Raw genomic sequence first — 22,896 nt, forward strand, 5'->3', positions numbered from 1 at the left:
CAACTATACCACAATTCAACTGTTGATGAACGTTTGGATTGGTCTCAGTTTTGAAGTATTATAAATAATGCTGCTATGAACGTCCTTGTGCCTGTCTTTGGATGTATCTCGGTTGGATAGACACTAAAATATAAAATTGTTGGACTAAAGGGCAAATAGCCAGCTTCAGTAGATGATGCCTAACAGATTGCTGAGGTGGTTACAGAAATTTATACTTCTACCAGCAGTGTATGGAAAGTTTTCATGACTCCCTATTTCTAATATTTGGCAATGTTAGTCTTTGAAATGTCAGCCTTTCTGGTGGGGATGTAATGATAGCTCATTGTGGTTTTCCTTTGCATTTAACTGATTACTAGTGAGGTTAAGAACTTTTTTATGTTATTGGCTATTTTATGAAATGTCTATGCAAGCCTCATGTCCAGTGTTCTATTGGGTTATTTGTATCTGTTTCATTTTGAAATAGATGTACTTTCCAATTCTGTATACAAGTCCCTTGTGAGTTATATGTATTGAAAATATCTTCTTCGACTGTGGGGTTTTCATTTTTCATTTTTTTCGAAATGTCTTTTGATGAGCAGAATTTAAAAATTTTAATGTAACTCAAATAAGCAACTTTTCCTTTAAAGGTTGTTTTTTGTGTGTGTGTCTTTAAGAAATCTTCACCTACTCCAAGATCATGAAAATATTTTCTTTAAAAAGCTTTCTTACTTTTAGACTTAGCTTTACAAGCTCCCTAGAATTGATTTTTGAATACGCGGTAAGGTAGGAGTTAAGAGTCGTTTTCTTCTACGTGAATATCCAAGTAGCCCAGGACTATTTATTGAAAAGTGAGTTCTTTTCTTAGTGTTTGCAGTGCCGTCTTTATGATGAGTCAAGAAAAAAAAAATGTGTATCTCTTGGAACTCCAATTATACATTTCAGCCATATTCCACGTCTTTTACAGTATTTTCTGTAGTTTATATTCCACTGTCTTTATGTCCTTCACTGTAGGTATTATCTTGATTTATTTTTTGACTTATTTCTCTTCAACTGTGTTTAACTCACTATTAAACGTATTCATTGGGCTAATTTCGGTTATTATATCGTTATTGCTAATTTCCATTTGGTTCTTTTTAATATTTCCAACCTCCCTGACAAAATTCTCAGTTTTGGCATAGAAACTCTTCCACCTATTCGCTGTTTAAAGTCCATGTTTTGTGTCTTTGTTATCTGGATCTTTATAGTATACTTCTGTTGTTCATAATTTCTCTTGATTTTTAGTCACAAAGGCTTGCTCCTCACATACCAAGTTTTCGATTGTGTGCCAGATACAGGTTATGAAAAATAGTAGAGATTATTTGATATGTTTCCAGAGAGAATATAGCTTTGCTTCTGGTAATTCATTCGAGGGCACTAGCAGCCCCAGCTGATCTTAGTTCAATGAGGGATTGAGATAATACAGCTTCTGTGGAGATGATCTAATTCTGGTTCACACACCCTTACTCCTAAGATGTAGCTTCCCAGGGTCTTAAAACCACCACATATCCTGCCTCTCTCTCAGCTCCACTCGAGAATCAACAGACACCTAGAGACAGTGGCGCTGAATGCTGGCTTTCTATCTTTGGACCTCTTTCCTCTCAGCCCTACAATTTCTCATATTATAATCTGGTAACTCTCTGATAACTGTAAATAGATTTAAAAATATTATGTCTAGCTTTTCTACTTTTCCTCTGTGAGATTATTGATCCTAACCATCTAATCTATCTTTGGTAGAAGCTTATATGATCCAAGTTATACGTTTTTTTTTTTTTTGCCATATGAGTGTTTAAAATTTGATGTACAGAAATTATCAGTATTTAACTTTTCTTTTGACTGAACTTTGTGCTATGATGAGATGAGCTATTTCCACTCCAGGTTATACACGTTTACTCTCTCTTTTTTTTTTTTTCTAGTTTGCTATGGCTTCATCTAAAATTATGCTTTAATTTCATGTGAGCAGGAACGAGACAGACTTTCAGTTTTAAAAATTAATGCCGAGTGAGTAACATCATATTTTCCCCACTGATTAGAAATACCACCTTTACTATTCACTTAAGTTCTTCATATATCGGAACCTTTCTAAACTTTTCTGCGGAAGGAGTCTTGCTGTCTATTCCTATGCCCGTTCCACAGCATTTTAATCATAGTAGTTTAAAACATATTTTTAAAATATCTGGAAAGTCTAATCTCTTTTCAATACTTAAAAAATTAGGCAGGTACCACTCATTTTTCTTCTAGATATTGTTATAGATTGATCTGTGTCTCACATCTGTTTTAATTAGCTTGGGCTGCCATAACAAAGTACCGTAGTCTGGGTGGCTCAAACCATAGATGTTATGGCAACTCCTGACCTCTTCCCTCCCCCTGCCCCCTTATGGTGTCTTTAATGGAGTACTTTTAAATTCCAATGCAATTTTCTTTATACTGTTTGTCCTTTATGATGAACTCTTTGTGTCTTGTTCAAGAAATCTGTCTGTATCCCAAGATAAGAGAGATAGTCACCACAAATTATTAAAAATTTTTTTCACATTTAGATTCTTAATTCTACTGGAATGTGTGTGTGTGTGTGTGTGTGTGTGTGTGTGTGTGTGTGATGAAATTTAAGATTCCAATTTAATTTATTTTCCTATGTAGTTTCCAACTACCATCCTTTGCCCCTTTTATCTGCTATCATCTATACTCGGTTATATATCAGAGTTCCACGTATGTGGGAGCCCATTTCATGGCTCTTCATTTTGTTATAATGGTCCAATTGTCTATTCCTGAAACAATAAATACACTATATCTTTATTACAACTCTATGCAAAGTCTTGATATCTGGTAAAGCAAGTTCTTTGTCCTTCTTTTCCTGGACAATCTTCGCTGTTCTTGGACCCTTGCCTCTTGTATGCATTCTTTCAAATTCCATGAAAAACTTTATTAGAATTGCATTGACTTTGTACATCCTTTGGTAGAATAACTATATTTTACAATATTGTGTTTCAATGCATGGATATGGGGTGACTCTCAATTTATTTCGTGTTTGAATAAAAATGTTCAGATACTTTTACTCTTTACCCCATCCATCATATTTTACTTTCTTTTTTATCCGAATCTGAAATTTTCATGTTGATTTATAAAGTTTTTGTGTTTCTCCTTCTATTAGTTTCCTGTGGCCATTGTAACAAATAATCATAAACTTGGTGGCTTAAAAGAAGATAAATTTATTCTCTCACAGTCTTGGAGGGCAGAAGTCCTAAATCATTGGACTGAAGTCCAGATGTGGACAGGGCTGTGCTCTCTGGAGGCTCCAAGGAGCCAATTCGTCTTCCACCTTTTAGTGACTGCCAAGATTCCTTGACTTGTGGCTGCATCACTCCAGCCTCTGCCTCTGTGGTCACATTGCCTTCCCTTTTTCTGTCTTGGTCAAATCTCCCTCTGTCTCTCTCTTATGAGGATGCATGTGACTGCATTTAGGGCCTGCCCTGATAATCCAGGATAATCTCGCCATCTCAAGACCCTTAATCTAATCACATATGAAAGATGCTTTTTTCCAAATAGGGTCACATTTACAGATTCCAAGGATTGGAACCTCATATCTTTGGTGTGCCATTATTTAGTCTGCCTCACTTCACCAAATTGCAAGTTCCATGGGAGCAGCGCCCTTGTATGTTTTATTCGCTTGTACGTGTCCTCATGACTTAGAATTGTAAACAAAAGTGCTTGACGCACAGTAAGCATTCACTTAATATTTGTCAAATCAATCGTTAATATAATGAATCAATCTGAAGATCTTTTAAAATAGGGAAGTTCTGTTTTACTCCAGAAGACACACCCAATACCATTAGTTGGAATTTATAGTGGTGTTCTAACATGCAACAGTTGATGAGGGCGATAATTACACTGGTTATTATTATTTTTTAAATCTGAAGGAGACAGAATTTAAGGCTTGCAGTATGGAGTAGGAGGCTGGCTCCCCCAATAAATATAGAGCCTACAACTGCGTTATTTCTTCTGGAAAAAGCATTACTCCTCCAAATGTCCTCTTTTACAATGCTGATCTCTCTGCATGGGAAACACATGAATAGATTATTAACCATTAGACCTTCAGCATCAATTGACCAAGCTTGAGTTAGAGGAGCATCTCAGGGACAGGGTCAGATTCTAAGGTCAATGAGTAAGGGGAACGAATATTCAATGTAGTCAAAATAACCATCAAATTGCCCATAAATTCTACTATATGTGATTTTGTGTGTATTTACTTAAATAACACAGTTTCCCCTCAGCGTTAGAATAGATTACTGTTTTAAAGCAAGTATCAGATGAAATATTTGACTTGTGTTTATTGTTCAGGTTATATGAAAAATATTTATTTTTGTTCTCAAGGGTATATAGTTGAATTTAAACGTATGTTTGATGTCACTCACTGTACTTTACTGAGTGGAGCTAGCTGAATGCATGTACTCCCCTAGTAGAATGGGGCACCAAACTGGTTTGTTTTGAAAGGGGAATAGAGGGTTAGGTCTGCATCCTGCACCCTTGTTCAGAGACAGTGGGTCTGGGCGGAGCATCAGTGATGAGATGCTCTGTGGAGCCTGAGGGCAGCAAGAGAACAATGGGAAAAAGGAGGATGAACAAAAGCATTTTTTAACATTTTAACAATATATTTGATTTAACCCAATACATCCAAAATAGTATCATGTCACCATATAAAAGCCATTGCTGAGATATTTTATACTATTTTTTTATTTTTCAATTACAGTTGACATTTGATATTATTTTGATAATAGTGTCAGATGTACAGTATAGTAGACATTTATATGATTTACGAAGTGGTCCCCCAATAAGTTTTAACCCACTGGTAAACTGTTCACATTGAGTGCTTACTTTATGCCAGGAATTGTGCTATGTTACTTTACATTGGTTACTGCATTTAATTCTCAACTCTGTCAGGAAACTGTGGCTCAGGTCACACAACTAGTAAGTGCAGGGCTGTGATTAGAACTCTGGTGCTATCTTCAGGCTGAGCACTTCCTTACACTGTAATGTTTGCCCATTCGAATTCCCACTTAAGCTTCCTCATCTGTACCATGGGATAATTCTACCTATTTTATAGGGTTCACATGAGGAGCGAACGTCGTAACCATGCCAAGTAATTAACGAGACGAACATTGTAGGCCGGCGTTATTATTGTGGATTTTATCTCACTACGTTAAAATTTTCAGTTGTCTTTTACCTACACTACTGGATAGCAGTTCTCAACCTTTTGAGGTTCAAGGCCCCTTTACACTCAAGAATTATTTTGAATCCCAAAGAGCTTTTGTGTACGTTATAGCTACGATGCCACACACATCATGCATCCGCTGGAAACTTCTCTGTATACTTTTGAGAGCATGAACATGAAAAAGGCAAAAAAAAAAAAAGTGTATTATTATGTAAATAGTTTCTACTTTATCGCCCCCTCCTCGCCCAGGCTTCTCTGGGTCACACTTTAAAACTGCCGTTCCCTCTAGGGCACGCGCTTAATAAATGAACCATCGGATTCTTAGCTCCAGCTCGAGCCCCGCCCTTGCGCGCTCCCTCTGGCTACCAGCGTCCCGGGCGCCCAGAGACAGGCCCCGCCCCGCCCCACCGCCTCTCCGCCGACGCCTGGCTTCCATGGCAACCACCGCGCGCAGCCCTGGCGTCCCCCCACCCCCTCCCTCGCCTCTGGCTAAACCATTCGCTCGGGGATCTTCTCAGGGGGATATCGAAACAAAGGAATTTGACTGAACGTCTACGAGCTCCTCGGCTTCCGTTTTTCTACTTAGCTTGATATATTTCCTTTCTTCCCCTTCGCTTGCTGCTCCTGCGAGGGTAGAGCCGCGTCCCGCCTGCTCGGCTCGAACGTCTCCCCCGTCCCAGGCTCACGAATGGGCCGGCTCGCTAGGGAGGCTCGCCGTCGGCGCGGGTTGGTGCGGAGGTGGGCGTGCGCGTCCGACGTAGCGCGCAGGGGGCGGGGCCGCGCGCAGGGGGAGGGGCGGTGGCAAGATGGCGCCCGGCGAGTGATTCGTCCCGGATTTCGCCAGCGGTCGCTGAGGCACCAAGGCGGCGGGTTCTGCCCCACCACTGCCGCCCTTCCTCCTCTCCCCGCCCCCAGAGACCCCCCTCCTTCTCATCCTCCCTCGACCTCGGGGGGTGGGGGGAGGCGGACCTGGTTCCCGGCACACCATGTCGGACTCCGAGGAGGAGAGCCAGGACCGGCAACTGAAAATCGTCGTGCTGGGGGACGGCACCTCCGGGAAGGTCAGTCCTCGGGCGGGCTCGCCATCTCAAGCCTGCAGGAACCCTGGCGCGGCCCCGGCGCTCCCCAGCCTCCTCGCCTTCTCTGTGTCCTGCGCCTCTGACTTGGACCCCAGTGAATACCATTTGTTTAAATAATGATCAGAACACAATAGATACGATGAGATTGCCAAGAGCCTGTCCATTCAGCTCTGCTTGGCTAAGGGAAAAAAAAAAAAGAAAAAGAAAAAAGAAAAAAAACAGTTCCCAGCTCCCCGACTGGATCGCGAACTCTTACTTCTGCAAGACTCGGGCCAGCATCGCCTGCCTGGGAGGCTTCCAGCTTCTCGCCTGAGGACTGGCAGGGCTTATCTCTGTCCTTTAGCCCCTCTCACACTGCCCCCGGCCCCCATTTACCGCTTCTGAGGCCCCTCCCGCCCCTTCACTGGGAGCGCCCACGAGCTGGGCTCTGCAGTCAGATTCCCTGGGCGAGAAGCGGGGCTCCATCACTTCGTGGAGGGTCACTGGAGGGGCGAGTCGCTAACCTGTTTGTGTTTCATCTGTAAAGGGGCGGGGGGCATAGGCAGGGGTCGCCTCCAAGGGTGACACGTCCAAGTACACATTCAATGTGAAAAGCCACATAAAGTTTGCACAGCGTGGTGTGCATCCAATAAACGTGAGCGGCCGTTTTATACCATCTTACCTGCTCGTCTCCGTTCCCAGCACAGCACCTGTCAGCACAAGCATTCCTTCAGCACATACCTTTTGAGCCTGTATCATGGGCCGGATGCTGGGGTCGAGCTTGCTAGCATGACAGGGGGCCCTGGCCGTGAGGTGACGCTGACTGAGTGAATGAGAGTGCATGCGTGCGTGAGAATGTCGGGCAGCCAATACCTCCATACCTCCCCGCAGGGCTTTGAACCCAGGTTTGTGGAGCCGAAATAGCACAGACATGTACTGGCTCTTTGGACAGAGGTCATCGGTTCTCAGGAGTCTGTGACCCACCCCCCAAATAAACCCCAGGGCCTCTGCCGGGCACCTACACACCTGTCGCTTTGTCAAAGGCGCTTTCTGGGAGGATTGCTAGTTTGCCTCCTTTCTTCTCCGTCTCCCTTTTCCCAGCCAGTCTGCAGGTTTATTACCAGCTTCCTGTTTTCGGCCTCACGTTTCCGTGTTACCGGCGTAGTTTGAACCCTGGTTTCTGTGCTGACGCTTGCTCCTTGTATCTCCCCTGGCACTTGGCCCTGCACAGGTGCCCCTGTCTTTGGCTCTGAGATTTGAGTTCCTAAAGCCCTTGGGAAAGCTGTCATTCAGGTGCAAAATTTGGAGAATCCTGTTAATATTTCTTTCTTGCTTTCTCCTATATTTTGCTATTGATTTTTATTGCTGAGGAAAAACGATACACTCTCATTACTTTTAAACATTTTCGGGAAGAGAAGAACCCAGGATCACTTTTCTTTATAAAGTATTATGTGAATTTTTGTGCACTTAAAACAACGTTTTGAATGGAAGAAGTGTTTTGAATAAATCAGCATTGTTTCTAACACCTGTAATAAAAATTTTAAGTTACATTTTTAATTTTCTCATTCATATTTTCTTTTGAATGCCTTGTAATTTTTCATTACCTACATCTTTTTACAGTTTACTCATAACTGAATTTATTTCCTGTTTAAAATTATGTCAGTCTATAAAACTTAATACACTTGTAAAAAGACAAAAATTGCTTATTATCCTACATTCTATTATAATTCTTTAAACTTGTTTTCTCCTAGTATTTATTATCATATGTGTATTACTCAGTTGAAATTTGTTCATAATTTTGTATCTAGGTTTTTCATTTAGCCTATCATACATGTTTTCCTCTTGTTACTAATTTAGTGTGAATAATTATGTTTTTTTCATCTCTGTCTAAAATTCTGTCTGGGACAAAACATAATTTTTTTCTTTATTGTTGAAAGACTGTCATTCATCTTCAGAGGATAACAGTGATATTCTTTATGATGTTTTGGCTAAGCCTTCATCATCTTGACTCATCTATTTTAAAACTGTAAAGGCTTTTTCTGCCAGAAATTTTCAGGTACAAGCATCAGAAACCTAATCTCTCATCATTATTTATGTATCCAACTTTTTTTTTCTCTGTACCTTATTCAGCTCTCAAATTATTGGCAGCTACCAACACCCCCATTCTATTTCGTTTATTATCCTTTTATAAATTCAGCCTCTCATTCTTATTTGTATCCTGACTTAACTCCTGGCCACTTTTTTCTAGCATTAATTTTTCCTGCTAGTTCTAATTTAGGGCATTTTTATATATACGGAGAGAAGCAGTAGATAATTGAAATAACACTAACAGTTTGTTTCTCCAGGGGAAATTTAGCCCCGCCCCCTAGTAGCACACATTTCTATTTCTTTCCTTTAATTCATACTTTTGATTTTATTACATATTTTTAAAGATTTTTTAAGGCAAAATATTTTTTATGATGTCTTTTTAGTGTCAGTAAGTGTAATATGGTTAGAAATTGTTAGCAAAAGTTCACCAAACAACAAAAAGATATAAAAGATCAGATAAAAATGTTTCTGATATGGTAGATGGTTGTTCACTTCATAATTGGTTAAGAAGGGTATTTATACAATGACTTGTGAGAAATTACTGGATGTGAAACGTGGCACAAAGAATATATAATTGAAGAGAAAGCGCCTCCCACTGATTTGGTTGATCCTCTGTTTAATTTTTATAATAAGATGTCTGGAGAGGATATAAGAATCCATTTTTAATATTTTGTGTTCCCAGTGACCTATACTTTTAACAGATTATACTCTATTTCATTTAAAACCCTAACGTTATGTTTGCCTCAAAAGCGTGAGGGTATGGCTTTCAAAATCTAGAAGTCCTGTTTCCAAGAAAAGAACCTTAGAATTTTTCTGAATATTCATTAATATAAATATATTGAACTCCGAGAATCTTAAATTGAAAACTTACCTTATATGACATTATGTTGATGTTACATATTCCCCTGAGTTTCTCTTTGACTTATAGTACTATTTCAGCCATCCATATGCTAAATATTTTGAAATATCTGTAATAGTGTAAATAGTGATAGTTATTATTCTCTAGGACTCTGGACCTCTTCGCAGGTGATTTTGTGCTCTAAGTTAAACAAGCTCAATGGCATAAATAAGGCTAAATGAGAAAAGGGTTTAAAAAGGAGTGCTTACCTTTTTAATTCTGATTTCTCAGTTTTTATGGTATTGTTATTTGCTTCAAGGAAGCCAAATACATTTTCATTTTGGTGTAGTGACTTTATTTCTCATTGTCTAGCAAAACATCTTTCTTGTGCTCAATAAATATCTGACCAAGTGTCTTAGAAATTTATTACGAATGCTTAGTATTTAACTATTAAAAGAATTGGAGTCCGGGTGTGCAAATTGCCATTTCTATGAAAAATATGGTTCTTGTGTCAAAAGGATTTTAGATCTTTTTGTTTAAAGGAATTGAAATTTGGCCAAGTTTTCTTTTGTACTGCTGTACTCACATCATAATTAATTTTAATAAGCTATCTAGGAAATTCTATCTTAAGTATTTTAGTTCACATATAATTTTAACTTTTAAAATAAAAAGGCTATTTTCCCTTAACTTTGGAACTCTGTCTTGAAGAGCATAAAAGCTTCATGAAGCTGTCTTTCTTTTCTTTTTGGGGAAGTTTACAGATAAATAAATAGTACATTTAAAATGTTTAAGAAGCTTTAGAGCTGTTGAGTTATTTCACATGTTACCAGAATGATTAATTATTCTTTTGCTTTGATAAGAAATGGTATACTCAAATAAAGCCCCAGAGTTTTGAATACAACTTTGAATTGTTTTTAAAAAATATATTGTGTATATCTGTTCTGGTTATAATATTTGTGTGACTTTTAAGCTTTATGATTCTTGAGTGGAAGATATTTATTTTTGCTTGCTTAATATTAATCTTAAAAATATCAATTTTTTAAAAAAGATGTGTTATCAGAGTCATTCCATAGAATCATTTTCATTTAATAGCTTTAATATTGAGAAAAATTAGACCCTTAAAGATACTTCTCTTGTGGGGCAGAAGAAAAGAAAAATTCTATAAATAGGCTTTCTTCTCCTCAATCAGTACCTATCATTGGCTAAGGACACAAACTACTCAGAAATGAAACTTAGAGTTCTCTGAAATTTGTATTGAACTGATATATATGGACATATAAGATACAGATCTTTAATCAAGTTGTTTTACTTTTCTTTGTTGATAAAACTCAAATTCTAATTTCCAGTTAGAAGGAGCTTGACAATCAGGGGATTTAAGGAGAGATAAAGGATTAGTCTGTTGTCTCCACTGGTAGCTGTTGGCAAGTGAAATTTACCTGGTGGAGTGTCAAATCCCTCCTCCCCTTGTAACTGATTAGAACTGCTTAAAGTTGTTTGCTGGATTAATGGGAGTACGAATATTAAGATTACTTAATAAGATTTAGTAGTGATTTTGTTTACATTTCTAAAACAGACATTAATTTTAATATTATGTGCATCAATTTTTTTAGACTTCCTTAGCTACGTGTTTTGCTCAAGAAACTTTTGGGAAACAGTACAAACAAACTGTAGGACTGGATTTCTTTTTGAGAAGGATAACATTGCCAGGTAAGAGACTAAAAGTCTTAACGTAGAAAATTGTGCATCTCTTACAATAAGAGGCATAGGCAGAAAAGTGTAAAATAAATTTGGGGCTGCTTCTACATGAAAATATATGTAATAGTAAATTTGTCTTAGGGAGGTTAACTTTCATCAGCATCCACCATGAAGACATACTGTCCATGGGGATGAGAAAAAAGTTTATGCGTGTTATGTCCCTCTACCTTCCAGTTTTTGACCACTGCAGATTTTTTTGAGAGGATAAACAATAGTTGCTTATAAAATTCTAAAACGTTTTAAGAAATCAAATGGTATACAATTATCAACAGATATTGTATAAACTAAATGGAAAAGACTGGAAAGGATTATTTTTTTTAAATATTATTTTGATTAGCCTCTGCTTCAGTTTTTTGTTTGAGAGAAAGTTGGACCAGAAGTATAATGTAGCTATGGAACTTCTGTGCTCTAATATGTGAATGCTGTTTTATGCAAGGCAGCATGAAATTGCTGGCATTTAATAGACCACTAAAATTTAGGGTCCCTAGGCACTCATAAAAATACAGTTTGAGCATTCAAGATGTTTCAGTTCACCATGCAAAGAAACTATTTAGATGCCAGTTGCAGCACATTTTGTGGGAAATACAGGGAAATAATAACAAAAAAAGAGTGGTTTCTGTTTTAACTTAGTTTCTGAACAATTGGAGCTTTAAAATGCTCTGTCCATTCACTTGTGATGGTTAAATTATATGTTTAAAGTATTTTATTAAAAGCAGTTTATCTTGATTGACTTTATAAACCAGTCAGTCTATCCCTCTTCTCTCTGAGGAAACCCATTTGAATAAAAACGGTTGCAAGTGTAGTGTCCGATTCATATGCTGGAATGTGAGTGATAGGGTGGAAAGGAGTTTACTGAATTTCAATATTATTGAAATATTTTATCTCTCAAACACCCCCTTCTCTCAGACAACTCTCCATAAAAGTTTTAGAGCAGCTAATGAAAACTCTTGGTAATTGAAGCTATTCTTCGTATTTTAATCTAATATATTTTGAGATGGTCTGTATTTGGCTACCAATGAAAAATAAATTAGAAGATAGAGCATGAGAAAAGAATTCTAATTTTCTATTACTGTGTTATTGTTCAGCAAGAGGTTTAAATGAGAAACATATGCGTATTTCATTCGTTTTTTTTCTTTTAATGTATTCAAACTTAAAATTTCAATTTATTTTTATTCTCACTCTTACGGATAGGGTAATGCTACATTCATAATATGTATAGCGTCACTAGCAGAATACATGCACAAATCACATAATATACATGCCGAAAGCTTATTTTTACAGCAGTGTTTTCAGAGATGCCAGTTGTACACACAGAACCTCAGTATGTGTTTAGTTATTGACTGTTATCTTTTGATGCTAATTTGCAAAAGCACCAACTTTCTGTATAATTAATATTGTTTAATTTTTCCGATTTTTAACCCCAAAGGCTTCAGTAAAGGAGCAAGCACCTACTCAAACATTAAAAACATTTAAAGACTCGTTTTGGACATTTTATGTATTTGATATATGTGATGATTTCTGATCTGCTGCATAATACTACCAATTTAAAAATTTTGATTACTTAGTAAAAAATATTTGGTATTTTTAAAATCCAAATTTATAGTAAATATTTAGAGTTAGAAGGTATTTAGGTTAAAAAATGACATTAGGAAATGTATATTCAATGAATGTATATTTTAACATTCCTGATTAAGTTTTTATTTTGATGGGCAGAGTTCCAGAAAGAAATTTTGTTTTTTTGAAAGGCAATTGGTTTTATGTTACTTAATGGACTCAAAGTTATGGGAGAAATTTCAGTAGGAAAAAATTGTTTTAATGTATCTTGATTTTATATAATTAATAGGTACATTAAGAAGTAAGGTTAATAAATTACAAGGTTCATAGTATATTCTTTATATACTTTAAATTTATCGTAATATATTTTTTATATACTTTAATTTTAATTTTAATTTATTGTAAGTGTCAAATGTAGGATGATTATTTGTGTCATTTGCTAAAACATTGCAGATAGCATTATTTATCGTAAAGCAGCATAGTGGTCAAGTCTAGTATTTGTTAGTATTCTAGTAACTCTTTGTCTATTCAGATTGTTAGCGGTGTAATACCTCCTGGTCATCTATTCACATTCTCTTCATGCAGGTTTTCAAGGTCATTACTTTGGAAATACTCATCCATTTTAGTATTTTTCATGATCCGGTATGCTGTATAGTCTGGATGCAACCACTGTGCAGATTTTACTGCTTAAAATAGTGTATCTGTTAGTCAGAGATTCTGCTGATAGAGCTTCTTAAGAGCCTTAGTCAAAATACTTTCAGGAAGCTTGTGGGTACAGTCCAGTAAACAGCGTTCTACTGTGAAAGGGATTTCTAAGTCTTTAGTACAAGAAGTGGGCAGACTTGTGTTTTTAGTTCCGTCTTGACTGTGCAGCACTTTAAGTAAGGTTAACCAAGGCACCAAGTGTACTTTACAAGGTCACTGTTGAATCCTCTTTGTGGCTTTGATGCATACCAAAAGCAACTTACCTGTATTTTGTCACCTCATTTATTTTATTTTTTTCCCTAGTTAAATGTCATTTCTTACAGAAGAGCAGGAATTTTGTAGCATTTTGCATTTGGGATTAGATTACTGACAATTTACTTAATGTTCTTTATGAGTTAGAAATTTTATTAGATGGATTCTTGATTTTTAAAAATTTTGCAATATTGATTATTTAAATATCATATAGCTTTATAGGTTGCCATTTTGAAAATATACTAGGAAACCACGTTTATGTCTGAATATTGATTTGAATTCCATTTTTATGTAATTTCATTTATTTTTATTTTTATATGTTAATAAGCCTCAAATTCAAATGTGGAAATTAAAAATGTATTTCTACATATATGAAATGACTGTAAAGTTAATATTATATTTGTTGAGGCTATAATGATAGTAAATTTTTTTTGGCTGGCTTTGCATATTAATAGATTAATAATGCATAGCTGTTTTTATTTCTGAGGCCCTAGAATATGTATAAGAGAAAATTCAACAACAGACTTTGTTTGGAAAGGTGTAGATTTTTAAAATGCCCTCAACACATAAATATAAACCTCTTAGATGGGAGACAGTTGAATAAATGATTTAGAGTCTTGATATGATTGCAGTCAGAATTTGGAAATGTGACGAAGATCATGTTCCCAAGTTATAGTTGAAGTGTTCATAACACTTAATTCAGATAAGATCTGAATATCAGAACTTAAAGGAAAAGTTCATATTTCTCGATATGAAGGTAAGTGGTAGAGTTTATTGGCCTTGAAGAGAATGAGATTAGGTGCCTTTTATTAAGTGTTGCTTAAAATCTTACTTTAAAAAAGTTAATATTGTTAAACACTGGGTTTGAAGTAAACAAAGGATTGTGAAGAGTTTTGTGAGTAAAATGAATAGATTTCTGCTTGTTTAGGGGCTTCTGAAAGTTTGATATAATTCTAGTGTGACAGCTGGCTCTCTCTCACCTGCTTAATTTGAGATAGCATTATAGGAGAAGGATTTCAGCTTTGAATCTCGAAAAATTTAGATTTTTAAGAAATTAGGTTTATACAAGTTGTTGGACAAGTCTTAGTCTGTGACATTTTGGTTTTCGTGTTCATAGAGCTTTAGGAACATTTCTGTCGTTACTCAGCATTGAAAGTGTGTGTGTGTGGGAATGATGACGGGTGATAAACTTCAATAGCTCTTATTAATGCTAATGGAAGTTCCTCATGTAAATCCTCTGCATGTTGGCAGATGGAACAGACCTACATCTAAATAATGGAAAGATTGTAATGCAAACCCAACAAAACATAGAGTTAAGGGTTAAAACGTGGCTGGTTAGTCCAGTGTCGGACTTTCTTTGCAGTTGCAAAGTTGAATGATATGGCTAACGTTCTCTGATTTTAGTATTTACATTGGTATAAAATATCATATCTTTATAATCTTTTTTTTTTTTGAAATGAGACCAGTTCTTCAGTTTCTAAGTTTTTGAGTTTTCCTGATTTGCAAATCATTCAGAAAGATACATTTTTAATAGGGGGAGCTCATTTTGAAGGTACCAATTGAGACCTTGCCCACCTTTGGAAAGAACTGTATAATTTTATTAGGAGAAATAGTTTGAAATGTTAAACTAAAAAGCAGATTGGACATGGTCTTTTTTAGTTATTAACTACATTGATTAGAATGAGCAGCTTATCTTATAAATTTTTGTATCAACCAAATATTTTGCAAAATCAACAAAAAATTTAGAGATTGCTTTGTATTTTAGAACACTTTTATAATACTTGTAAAGATTTGTCACACTATTTTATGAAAGCTTTGAAGCACATTATAATTCATTTCAATGGAAATGCTTTAAACAGGTATAAATGCATCATATTTAATATATGGTGTGTGTATCCTACACATACAGTTCTGAAGAGGGTTATCAAATGTGTTTCTTATTTTATAGGTTAAATTTGAAGACATATTTTTTAAAATTATGTTTACTATTATATATAATAGCTGACATTCAAATTAAAAAATTCATTTGAGTTGAAACTTTGTGTCCATTTTCGTAGTCAATTATTATTCTGTGGGTTTTAGAACCTATAGAGTATAGAACTTACAGCAAAATATATTATGTATAATAGGGTAGGTTAGTATATAAAGTTCAATTTTTATTTTCAAAGTATATTTTTACCCCATGTACAAGTGCTTTATTCTATTTTCTGTTTAAGAAAATATTTTTTAAGCTTTGAGAAGTTTACGAATTAAAGCTTTATTTTCCTTTGTTTTGAAGGTGATTATAAATGTGGGTCCATGGAAACGGGTAAAAGTATGAACCTTAATTCCCCACTATGATTTCTTTTTATAACATTATTTCGTAGTTCCAAATATCTAACCATGTGAGCCTGCAGAATAAAAGGCAAATTAGATTCTGAGTTTATCATTGTAACTTAGTGCTCTATTAAACTGTTTTCAGTTGTTGTATTGTTAATTAACTTTTTTTGTATTCTTATTTTCATATATTTTACATGTAGGAAACTTGAATGTTACTCTTCAAGTTTGGGATATAGGAGGACAGACAATAGGAGGCAAGATGTTGGATAAATACATCTATGGAGCACAGGTATGACATGAATTAATTGTGTGATTATTCCAGTACTGAAAATACTCCCCCGACAAACACACACAAGAGGGTACTCACACACAACTCTTTCTAACATGATTTTTATCTGATACATAGAGAGGCTAAATTTATATATTTGCTAATCCTTTGGATTCGTCCTCCCCAAAGTATGTTTGGAATAATTTGGGTCAAGGAACTGATGCGACTCTAATAGCCTTCATATGCTGCTTATATTACTAGATATTGTTGTCAGCAGTTGAATAAATGTAGTTGTAAATGATATTTGATATTTATTAGCTGACTTGGAACCAGTGACAACTTTCAGAATTTATAAGTTGAATTAATGAAAAATATAGAAAGGAGAAATTTGATTTTGTTTTAAGTTATAAGGAAAAAAGCATTTATATGTTTATATATTTATGCACTGTGAATTAGTCTGCTAAATATAGTTCTACAGATTTAATAGATATATCAATATATTGTATCAGAAAACTAAGTATGGTTAATTATATATATGAAGCACATGCAATATTTTAGCATGGTATGATGTATTTTCAGAAGAAAATATATGTAGAATAAGAAAAACCTTTTGAATAATTATATAACAAATTATTTGGCAACATGAGTTTATATAGACATAATTTAAATTTTTAAATTACATTATACAAATAGGAAATATGCATGTTACTGCTATACTTTAAAAGTTAATTATGGACATGCTATTAATTTTTGCTTTTTCTTACACTTTTAATTAGCATGTACTTTTTATATTACCATGCGGCCCTGGGGGGAGTTTGATGTTTTAAGTCGGAGAATCATAACATAGTTGCACATAAGAAACGGGTCTAGAAGACTAAGAATTTTAAGCACGTTCCTTTACGAAGTTAATTGCTTGTTAAATACCATTGCCTTAATTTTGGATGGGAAATAAATTCTGAATTATTTTCTAAAATAAATGAGGCTCATAAAATCTGTATTGCCCTAGTTTTGTTTATTATATTATTGGTATGTAGATTGGGCTCTTAGAAGTCTTTCTTCTTTGCCTTTTCTTCTACGTTCTTTGTCTCATGAAAAGTCTTTCTGCTCATTTAGCATCTTCACTTACGACCATATGACTTGATATTTTATGCATATTAATTTTTCTCTTAAAGGGTATATCTCAGATTTTTGTTTCTGACTTTATTGTTAATTTTTTGTTTTAAATTGATTATGTTTAAAGTGGCTATTAAACTAAAAAGAATTGCTGGACAGAGATCTTTGGGAAACAGCAGTTCTCATTTCATTCACTTCGTTGGGAAAATGGGGTTTGGAAATGACAGTCTCTTTTCTCTTTGCTCCATTAAAATCTATTTCAAAGACATGTTGAATTAAAAAAAAATGAAAATTAGATTAGTCAAGCTTCTAACTCTATTTGATTTTGAGTGTCAAGTAGAATATGGTTTATAGATGTAGCTAGAACTAGTGGAGAACAGGGAGATTTTATGCATCTCAGTAAATAATACAAAATTCAATTCATAAATTCATCTAAAATTTAGGGGGATATAACACTCATACATTGGATTCTTTTAATTTTACCATACTTCAAATAATTAAAAACTTATTATTGGATATATTTAAATTTATTTAAAATGTATTAATATTTTATAATTAGGGTATTATATAAAAATTAATGATACGAAATTCATGTAAGATAAAACTAACCATTTTAAAGTATATAATCTGTGGCATTTAGTACATTCACAATGTTATGTGACCATCCCTTCAAATCATTTTTTTACAGTGTATATTTTATGCTGTTACATATCTGCTTACAATTAGCAGACATAATGGGCAAATTTGTGGAAATTTCAGAAATTTCCATCTTTTTTGAGAGTACTTGAGTTTACTAAAATGTCTCTGTTCTTTTCTAACGTACTTCATGCCTCATATTCTTCCTTAGAACTTGTCACATAAGATTTCTATTTTGAAGGTACATGTTGACTTTTTTTCTCCTTAATGGTACCTTATATTATTTATACTTGACAATTTCTGTGACTGTTATAATCATGTACTCTGTTTTATGAAACAACAGTGTAGTACAGTATTTCTGAGAAGTTCGTGAACATTTTCATGAAATTATCCCAGGAAACTAGGAATTCTGAGATGATAAAATGAATTGCCATAAATTAATGATAATATAATAAATTTTATCTGCTTTCCAGAGATTCTAAATTAAATGTTATGCAAAATACATAAAGTACATTTACCAGTAGTTCCTTTTGTTAAAATATATGTACTTTTTTTATTTAGGTTAGAGAAGCTCTGACAACAGTTCACTACCATAAATTAGGGGACATGTTACTTTTCAAAAACATAGCATTTTAATATACTTAGCATTTTAATATATTTAATAACTTTATATTATATAATTATGCAATCATTTTTTAAGTGGATCTGTACTGTTTCTAGCGTTGTCGAGATGCCGTACATTGCCCATCTCATGAATACTTTGGATTTTGGTGTGCATGCTGCAGAACTCTTTCACAAAAATGTTTTGATAGGCTGTTTTGACATTAATTGAATGTATTATTTATGATTTTGTTTTCGGTTTTCTAAAGTATGTATTGTCTTATATACATCTGGGCTGTTAAAGTAGTGAATCTATTGTTTTTAAAGCTTTTCTTAACATCCAAGAAGCTTATTTGTAGTTTGGGATTTAACTTAGATTCAAATAAAACTGGTTTTACCCTCTTCACTTCCCTCCCCATCACATCCCCCCACCCCCAGTGACGTTAAACTTTTAGCAATAATCTGTTGAACAGTGTTGGTTGAAACAAAATTGAATTGACATCCAAGAAGGAATTAGTGACATTTTGACAAGAACTAGTTCTAATAATTGAAGTATATCTCAGTTAAATTCCCAGATTTTGAATTACCTTAAAATTTTCTAGAAGTCTTCAGAAAGATGTTATAGGCTATTTTTCATAGTGGTTACGAGCAAACACACAGTACATAGTGTTTAGTGCCCTGTAACCTGTGGCTAACAGAGGCTAATAACAAACCTCAGAGAAGGACTGGATGTTTCATTTTTGTAGCTCTTTCCATCCTGGAATCTAAGTGGTTTGCAAACACTGCCCTACTGAGCATAAACTCAATGAAGTATAGTCATTTGTGAGGTTAAACATTACTACTTCTGTATGCCAGTGCCCCACACAGATGAGCCAGCCTGTTAACCACTGACAAAAGAATTTGGTGTCTGTATGACAACTCAGGAAAGAGCTCATCTCAAAGCTGGGCTCCTGACACCCTCTGCTGTCTTTTACTATGGAATTTTTAGTTTGATATTGGCAACTTATAACTGATTATATTTTCAGACCTCTCTTGCATTACTCTTCTACATGCGGATTGTACTTTTATATGGCAGAGTGTTTGTACTGTTGTATGTACATATACATATACTCACCTCTTTGAGAGCCTATAATTCAAGCACCCTCAGAGCTCTGAGTGTCTCACCACATCCATCACCCCAGACCTCTTCTGACTCCTTCCAGAAATCTGTCAGAATCTTCTCAGCCGCTGGACAATACAACGCCCTCAGAAGTCCAATGCATAATCTAAAGTATTATGACTGTTGTATTTGATTTAATTTATTTCTATATGTAATTAAAAACTTAAGTAGTTTGTCATACAAATCAGGGAGAAAAATACCTGCATTTTTGGGAATAGGGAATCTTTTATTTTGGGGAAGGTTAAATTAAGTATGTACTGTGCCTATTAAATTTTAGAGGTAAATCTATGAAATACCTTACAAGACTGTCAAGTACTGCTACCATATTTGTTTCTTCGAGACTGCTACAAGTTATTCCTTTGAAAATGGTATCCTTCTGATTTAGTGACTTACAATGCTTATGAGATATGGTGATAAGGGATATTGATAAAAACAAAGTACTATATAAAGTAACTGATATTTACTAAAAGTCTTGAGCTTTACCAAGAGAAGGGGTAGTAGTATCTTCTGGGATTGCAGGGGAAAAAAGTCAGGGTATAGAAAGTGGAAGAAATTATTGTTGAAGAATTTGAAGATATAAAAGGATTTATTGAACTTGAAATCTGATTTTTAAAAGTCCTGGCAAAAAGATTCAGGAAGAGGAGCATTAGGGGGCTAAATTGAGAATAGGAAGTACAGGGAAGTATGGGGGTAAACACACAGGAAAAGGATATGTGGAGGATAGATGGGTGATAAGAGAGGCTCTCAGGGACATGAGACGTGGTGATGGGTTTAGATAGTCACAAGATTGCCAGGAAAATTATTTGCAGCATTCCCTAGTAGATTCTTCGCAGATTTCAGTTGTTACTAAGAAGTGTTGGACTTCTGAGGGCGTTGTATTTTCCAGTGGCTGAGAAGATTCTGACAGATTTCTGGAAGGAGTCAGAAGAGGTCTGGGGTGATGGATGTGGTGAGACACTCAGGGCGTTGAGGGTGCTTGAATTACGGGCTCCCAAAGAGGGGAGCACTTCGAAGTCTGGCTTTGCTATGCTGAGTTGTAGAGGGCCCTGGGAGTCGGTGGCTGCTTATATGAGTTTTTGTAGTGTGTGCATTTTAAAGAGTTAGTCTATTTCATTTAAGTTGTCAAATTTTAGCTGTAGAATTGTTTCTCTTATTCCTTTATTATCCTCTAAAGTCTATGGGGTCAGTAATTATAACCCCTTACTGATTTATCTTTTTCCTCTTCCCCTGTCCCCAACGTTATTTTATTTATTGTTTTCTTGTTTTCAATTTTATTGATCTCTATTCTAATTGTTATTATTTCTTCTGCTTGCATTCGGCTTAAATTGTTGTTCTTTCTCAGTTTCCTAAAGAGGAAGCTTGAGTTCTGGTATTCTTTTCTAATATATGCATTTAATACTGTACACTTTCCTCTAAGTACTGTTTTTGCTGTGTGCCAAAAGTTTGATAGGTTGTATTTTTATTAGTTTAAGATTTTTAAGTTCTCTTGAGACTTTTTTTTTGATCTGTATGTTATTTTGAAGTATGTTGTTTAATCTCCAAATATTTTGAGTTTTTCCAGCTCTCTTTGTATTACTGATTTCTAGTTTATTTTCATTATAGTCTACTAACATGCATTGTATGAAATCTATTATACATTTGTTAAGGTATGTATATTTTTATGGCCTAAAATGTAGTCTGTTTTGGTCAACATCTCGTGAGCTTAAGAACATTGTAAATTGTAATGTTGGAGTCTTCTATAAATGTTAATTAGATGAAGCTGATTGTTAGTGCTGTTCAGGTCAGCTTACTGATTATTTTTACCTGATGTGTCAATGAAAAAGGGGTGTTGTTCTCCAATTCTATTAGTGGATCTGTGGATTTGGAATTTCTTATAGTTCTATCAGTTTTGGCCTCATATTTTGATACTCTGTTGTTAGTTGTATATGTATACAAAGAATTGGTATGTCTTCTTGGAGAATTGACCTCTTTATTATTATGCCGATCTTTATACTTTAAACAGTTTTCCTTGTTTTGAAGTCTGCTTTGTCTGAAACTTAATATAGTAACTCTATAGTTTTTTTTTTATTAGTGTTAGCATGGTATTTCTGTATCCCCTTACTTTTAACCTGTGTCTTAATATTTAAAGTTAATTCCCTGTAGGCAACATATAATTGAATCTTGGTTTTCATCTGCTCTGACAATCTCTGTCTTTTAATTGGTATATTTAGACCATTCACATTAAAGTGATTGTTAACGTAGTCAGAGTAATATAGCTATCATGTTTGTTTTCTGTTCCTCATGCTGATCTTTGTTTTGTTTGTTTGTTTTTTCTTTTTTTTTTCTATTTCTCTTTCGATGTTTTCTGGTTTTATTTGAGCATTTTATCTTCTCTCAGTCTATAAATTATACTTAAAACTTTTTTTTTAACATTTTCTCTAGAGTTGCAACATACAGTTTTAACTAATATGAGGCTACCTTCACATAACCCGATATTGCTTTTCATGTAGTTCAGATGCTTCATAAAAGAATATTCTCAATTTATTCCTCCCATCCCTATGGCATTGCTGTCATCATTTTGCTTGTCCATGTGCTAAATACACTATTACTATTATTAGTTTAAACGACAAACACTTGTTCCTTCTCTGATATTCTTCCTTTCTTTATGTCAAACTGAATTTCTGGCCAATAATATCCTTTCTTTTTCCCTGAAGAACCTCTTTTAACCTCTTTCTTCCAGGGCAGGTCTGCTGGCTATGACTTCCTTCAGTTTTTGTTTATCTGAGAAAGTCTTTATTTCTCTCTCACTTATGAAGGATAATTTTACATATAGAATTCTAGATTGGTTTTTTTTTCTTTCAGCACTTTAAACATTTCACTTTATTCTTTTCTTATGTGGTTTCTGATGAGAAATTCTCTATTCCTCTTATCCTTATTTGTCTATGGGTAAGGTAGTCCCCCTCCAAACTTCTTTCAAAATTTTCTTTTTGTGTTTTGTTTTATGCAGTTTGACTATATGATGTGCCTAGCTGTAGATTTTTTGGTATTTATCCTGCGTAGTGTTTTCTGAGATTTCTGGATCTGTAGTTTGGCGTCTTTAATTTTGGCAATTTCTTGGCCATTATTCAAATATTTTTAAAGTCCATTCTTCTGTTTTTGATATTCCAGTTACATGTATGATATGCCATTCCGAATTGTGTCATAGTTCTTTGATATTCTGTTTTCTTCATTGTTTTTTCTCTTTGCATTTTAGTTTTGGAAGTTTCTGTGACTTGATCTTCAAGCTCACTGATTCTTTGTTAAGCTATGTCCAACCTATGGATGAGCCATCAATGGCATTCTCCATTTCTG

At 34.9% G+C, this 22,896-nt stretch overlaps 1 protein-coding gene across 2 annotated transcripts in view; it reads left to right on the forward strand.

The window, feature by feature from the left end:
* Positions 1-5,986: 5,986 nt before the first annotated feature.
* Positions 5,987-22,896, forward strand: part of RAB28 (RAB28, member RAS oncogene family) — a 73,106-nt gene continuing 56,196 nt past the window's right edge. For both annotated transcript variants that reach the window (XM_015594828.2, XM_006918988.2), the window contains exons 1-3: positions 5,987-6,282; positions 10,816-10,912; positions 15,991-16,079. In XM_015594828.2, coding sequence (XP_015450314.1) covers positions 6,208-6,282; positions 10,816-10,912; positions 15,991-16,079 — 261 coding nt within the window. In that variant the 5' untranslated portion in view covers positions 5,987-6,207. The remainder of the gene's footprint in view (positions 6,283-10,815; positions 10,913-15,990; positions 16,080-22,896) is intronic.

The sequence above is a fragment of the Pteropus alecto genome, unplaced genomic scaffold (genome assembly GCF_000325575.1).
Source record: "Pteropus alecto unplaced genomic scaffold, ASM32557v1 scaffold5, whole genome shotgun sequence".
Classification (NCBI taxonomy): Eukaryota; Metazoa; Chordata; class Mammalia; order Chiroptera; family Pteropodidae; genus Pteropus; species Pteropus alecto.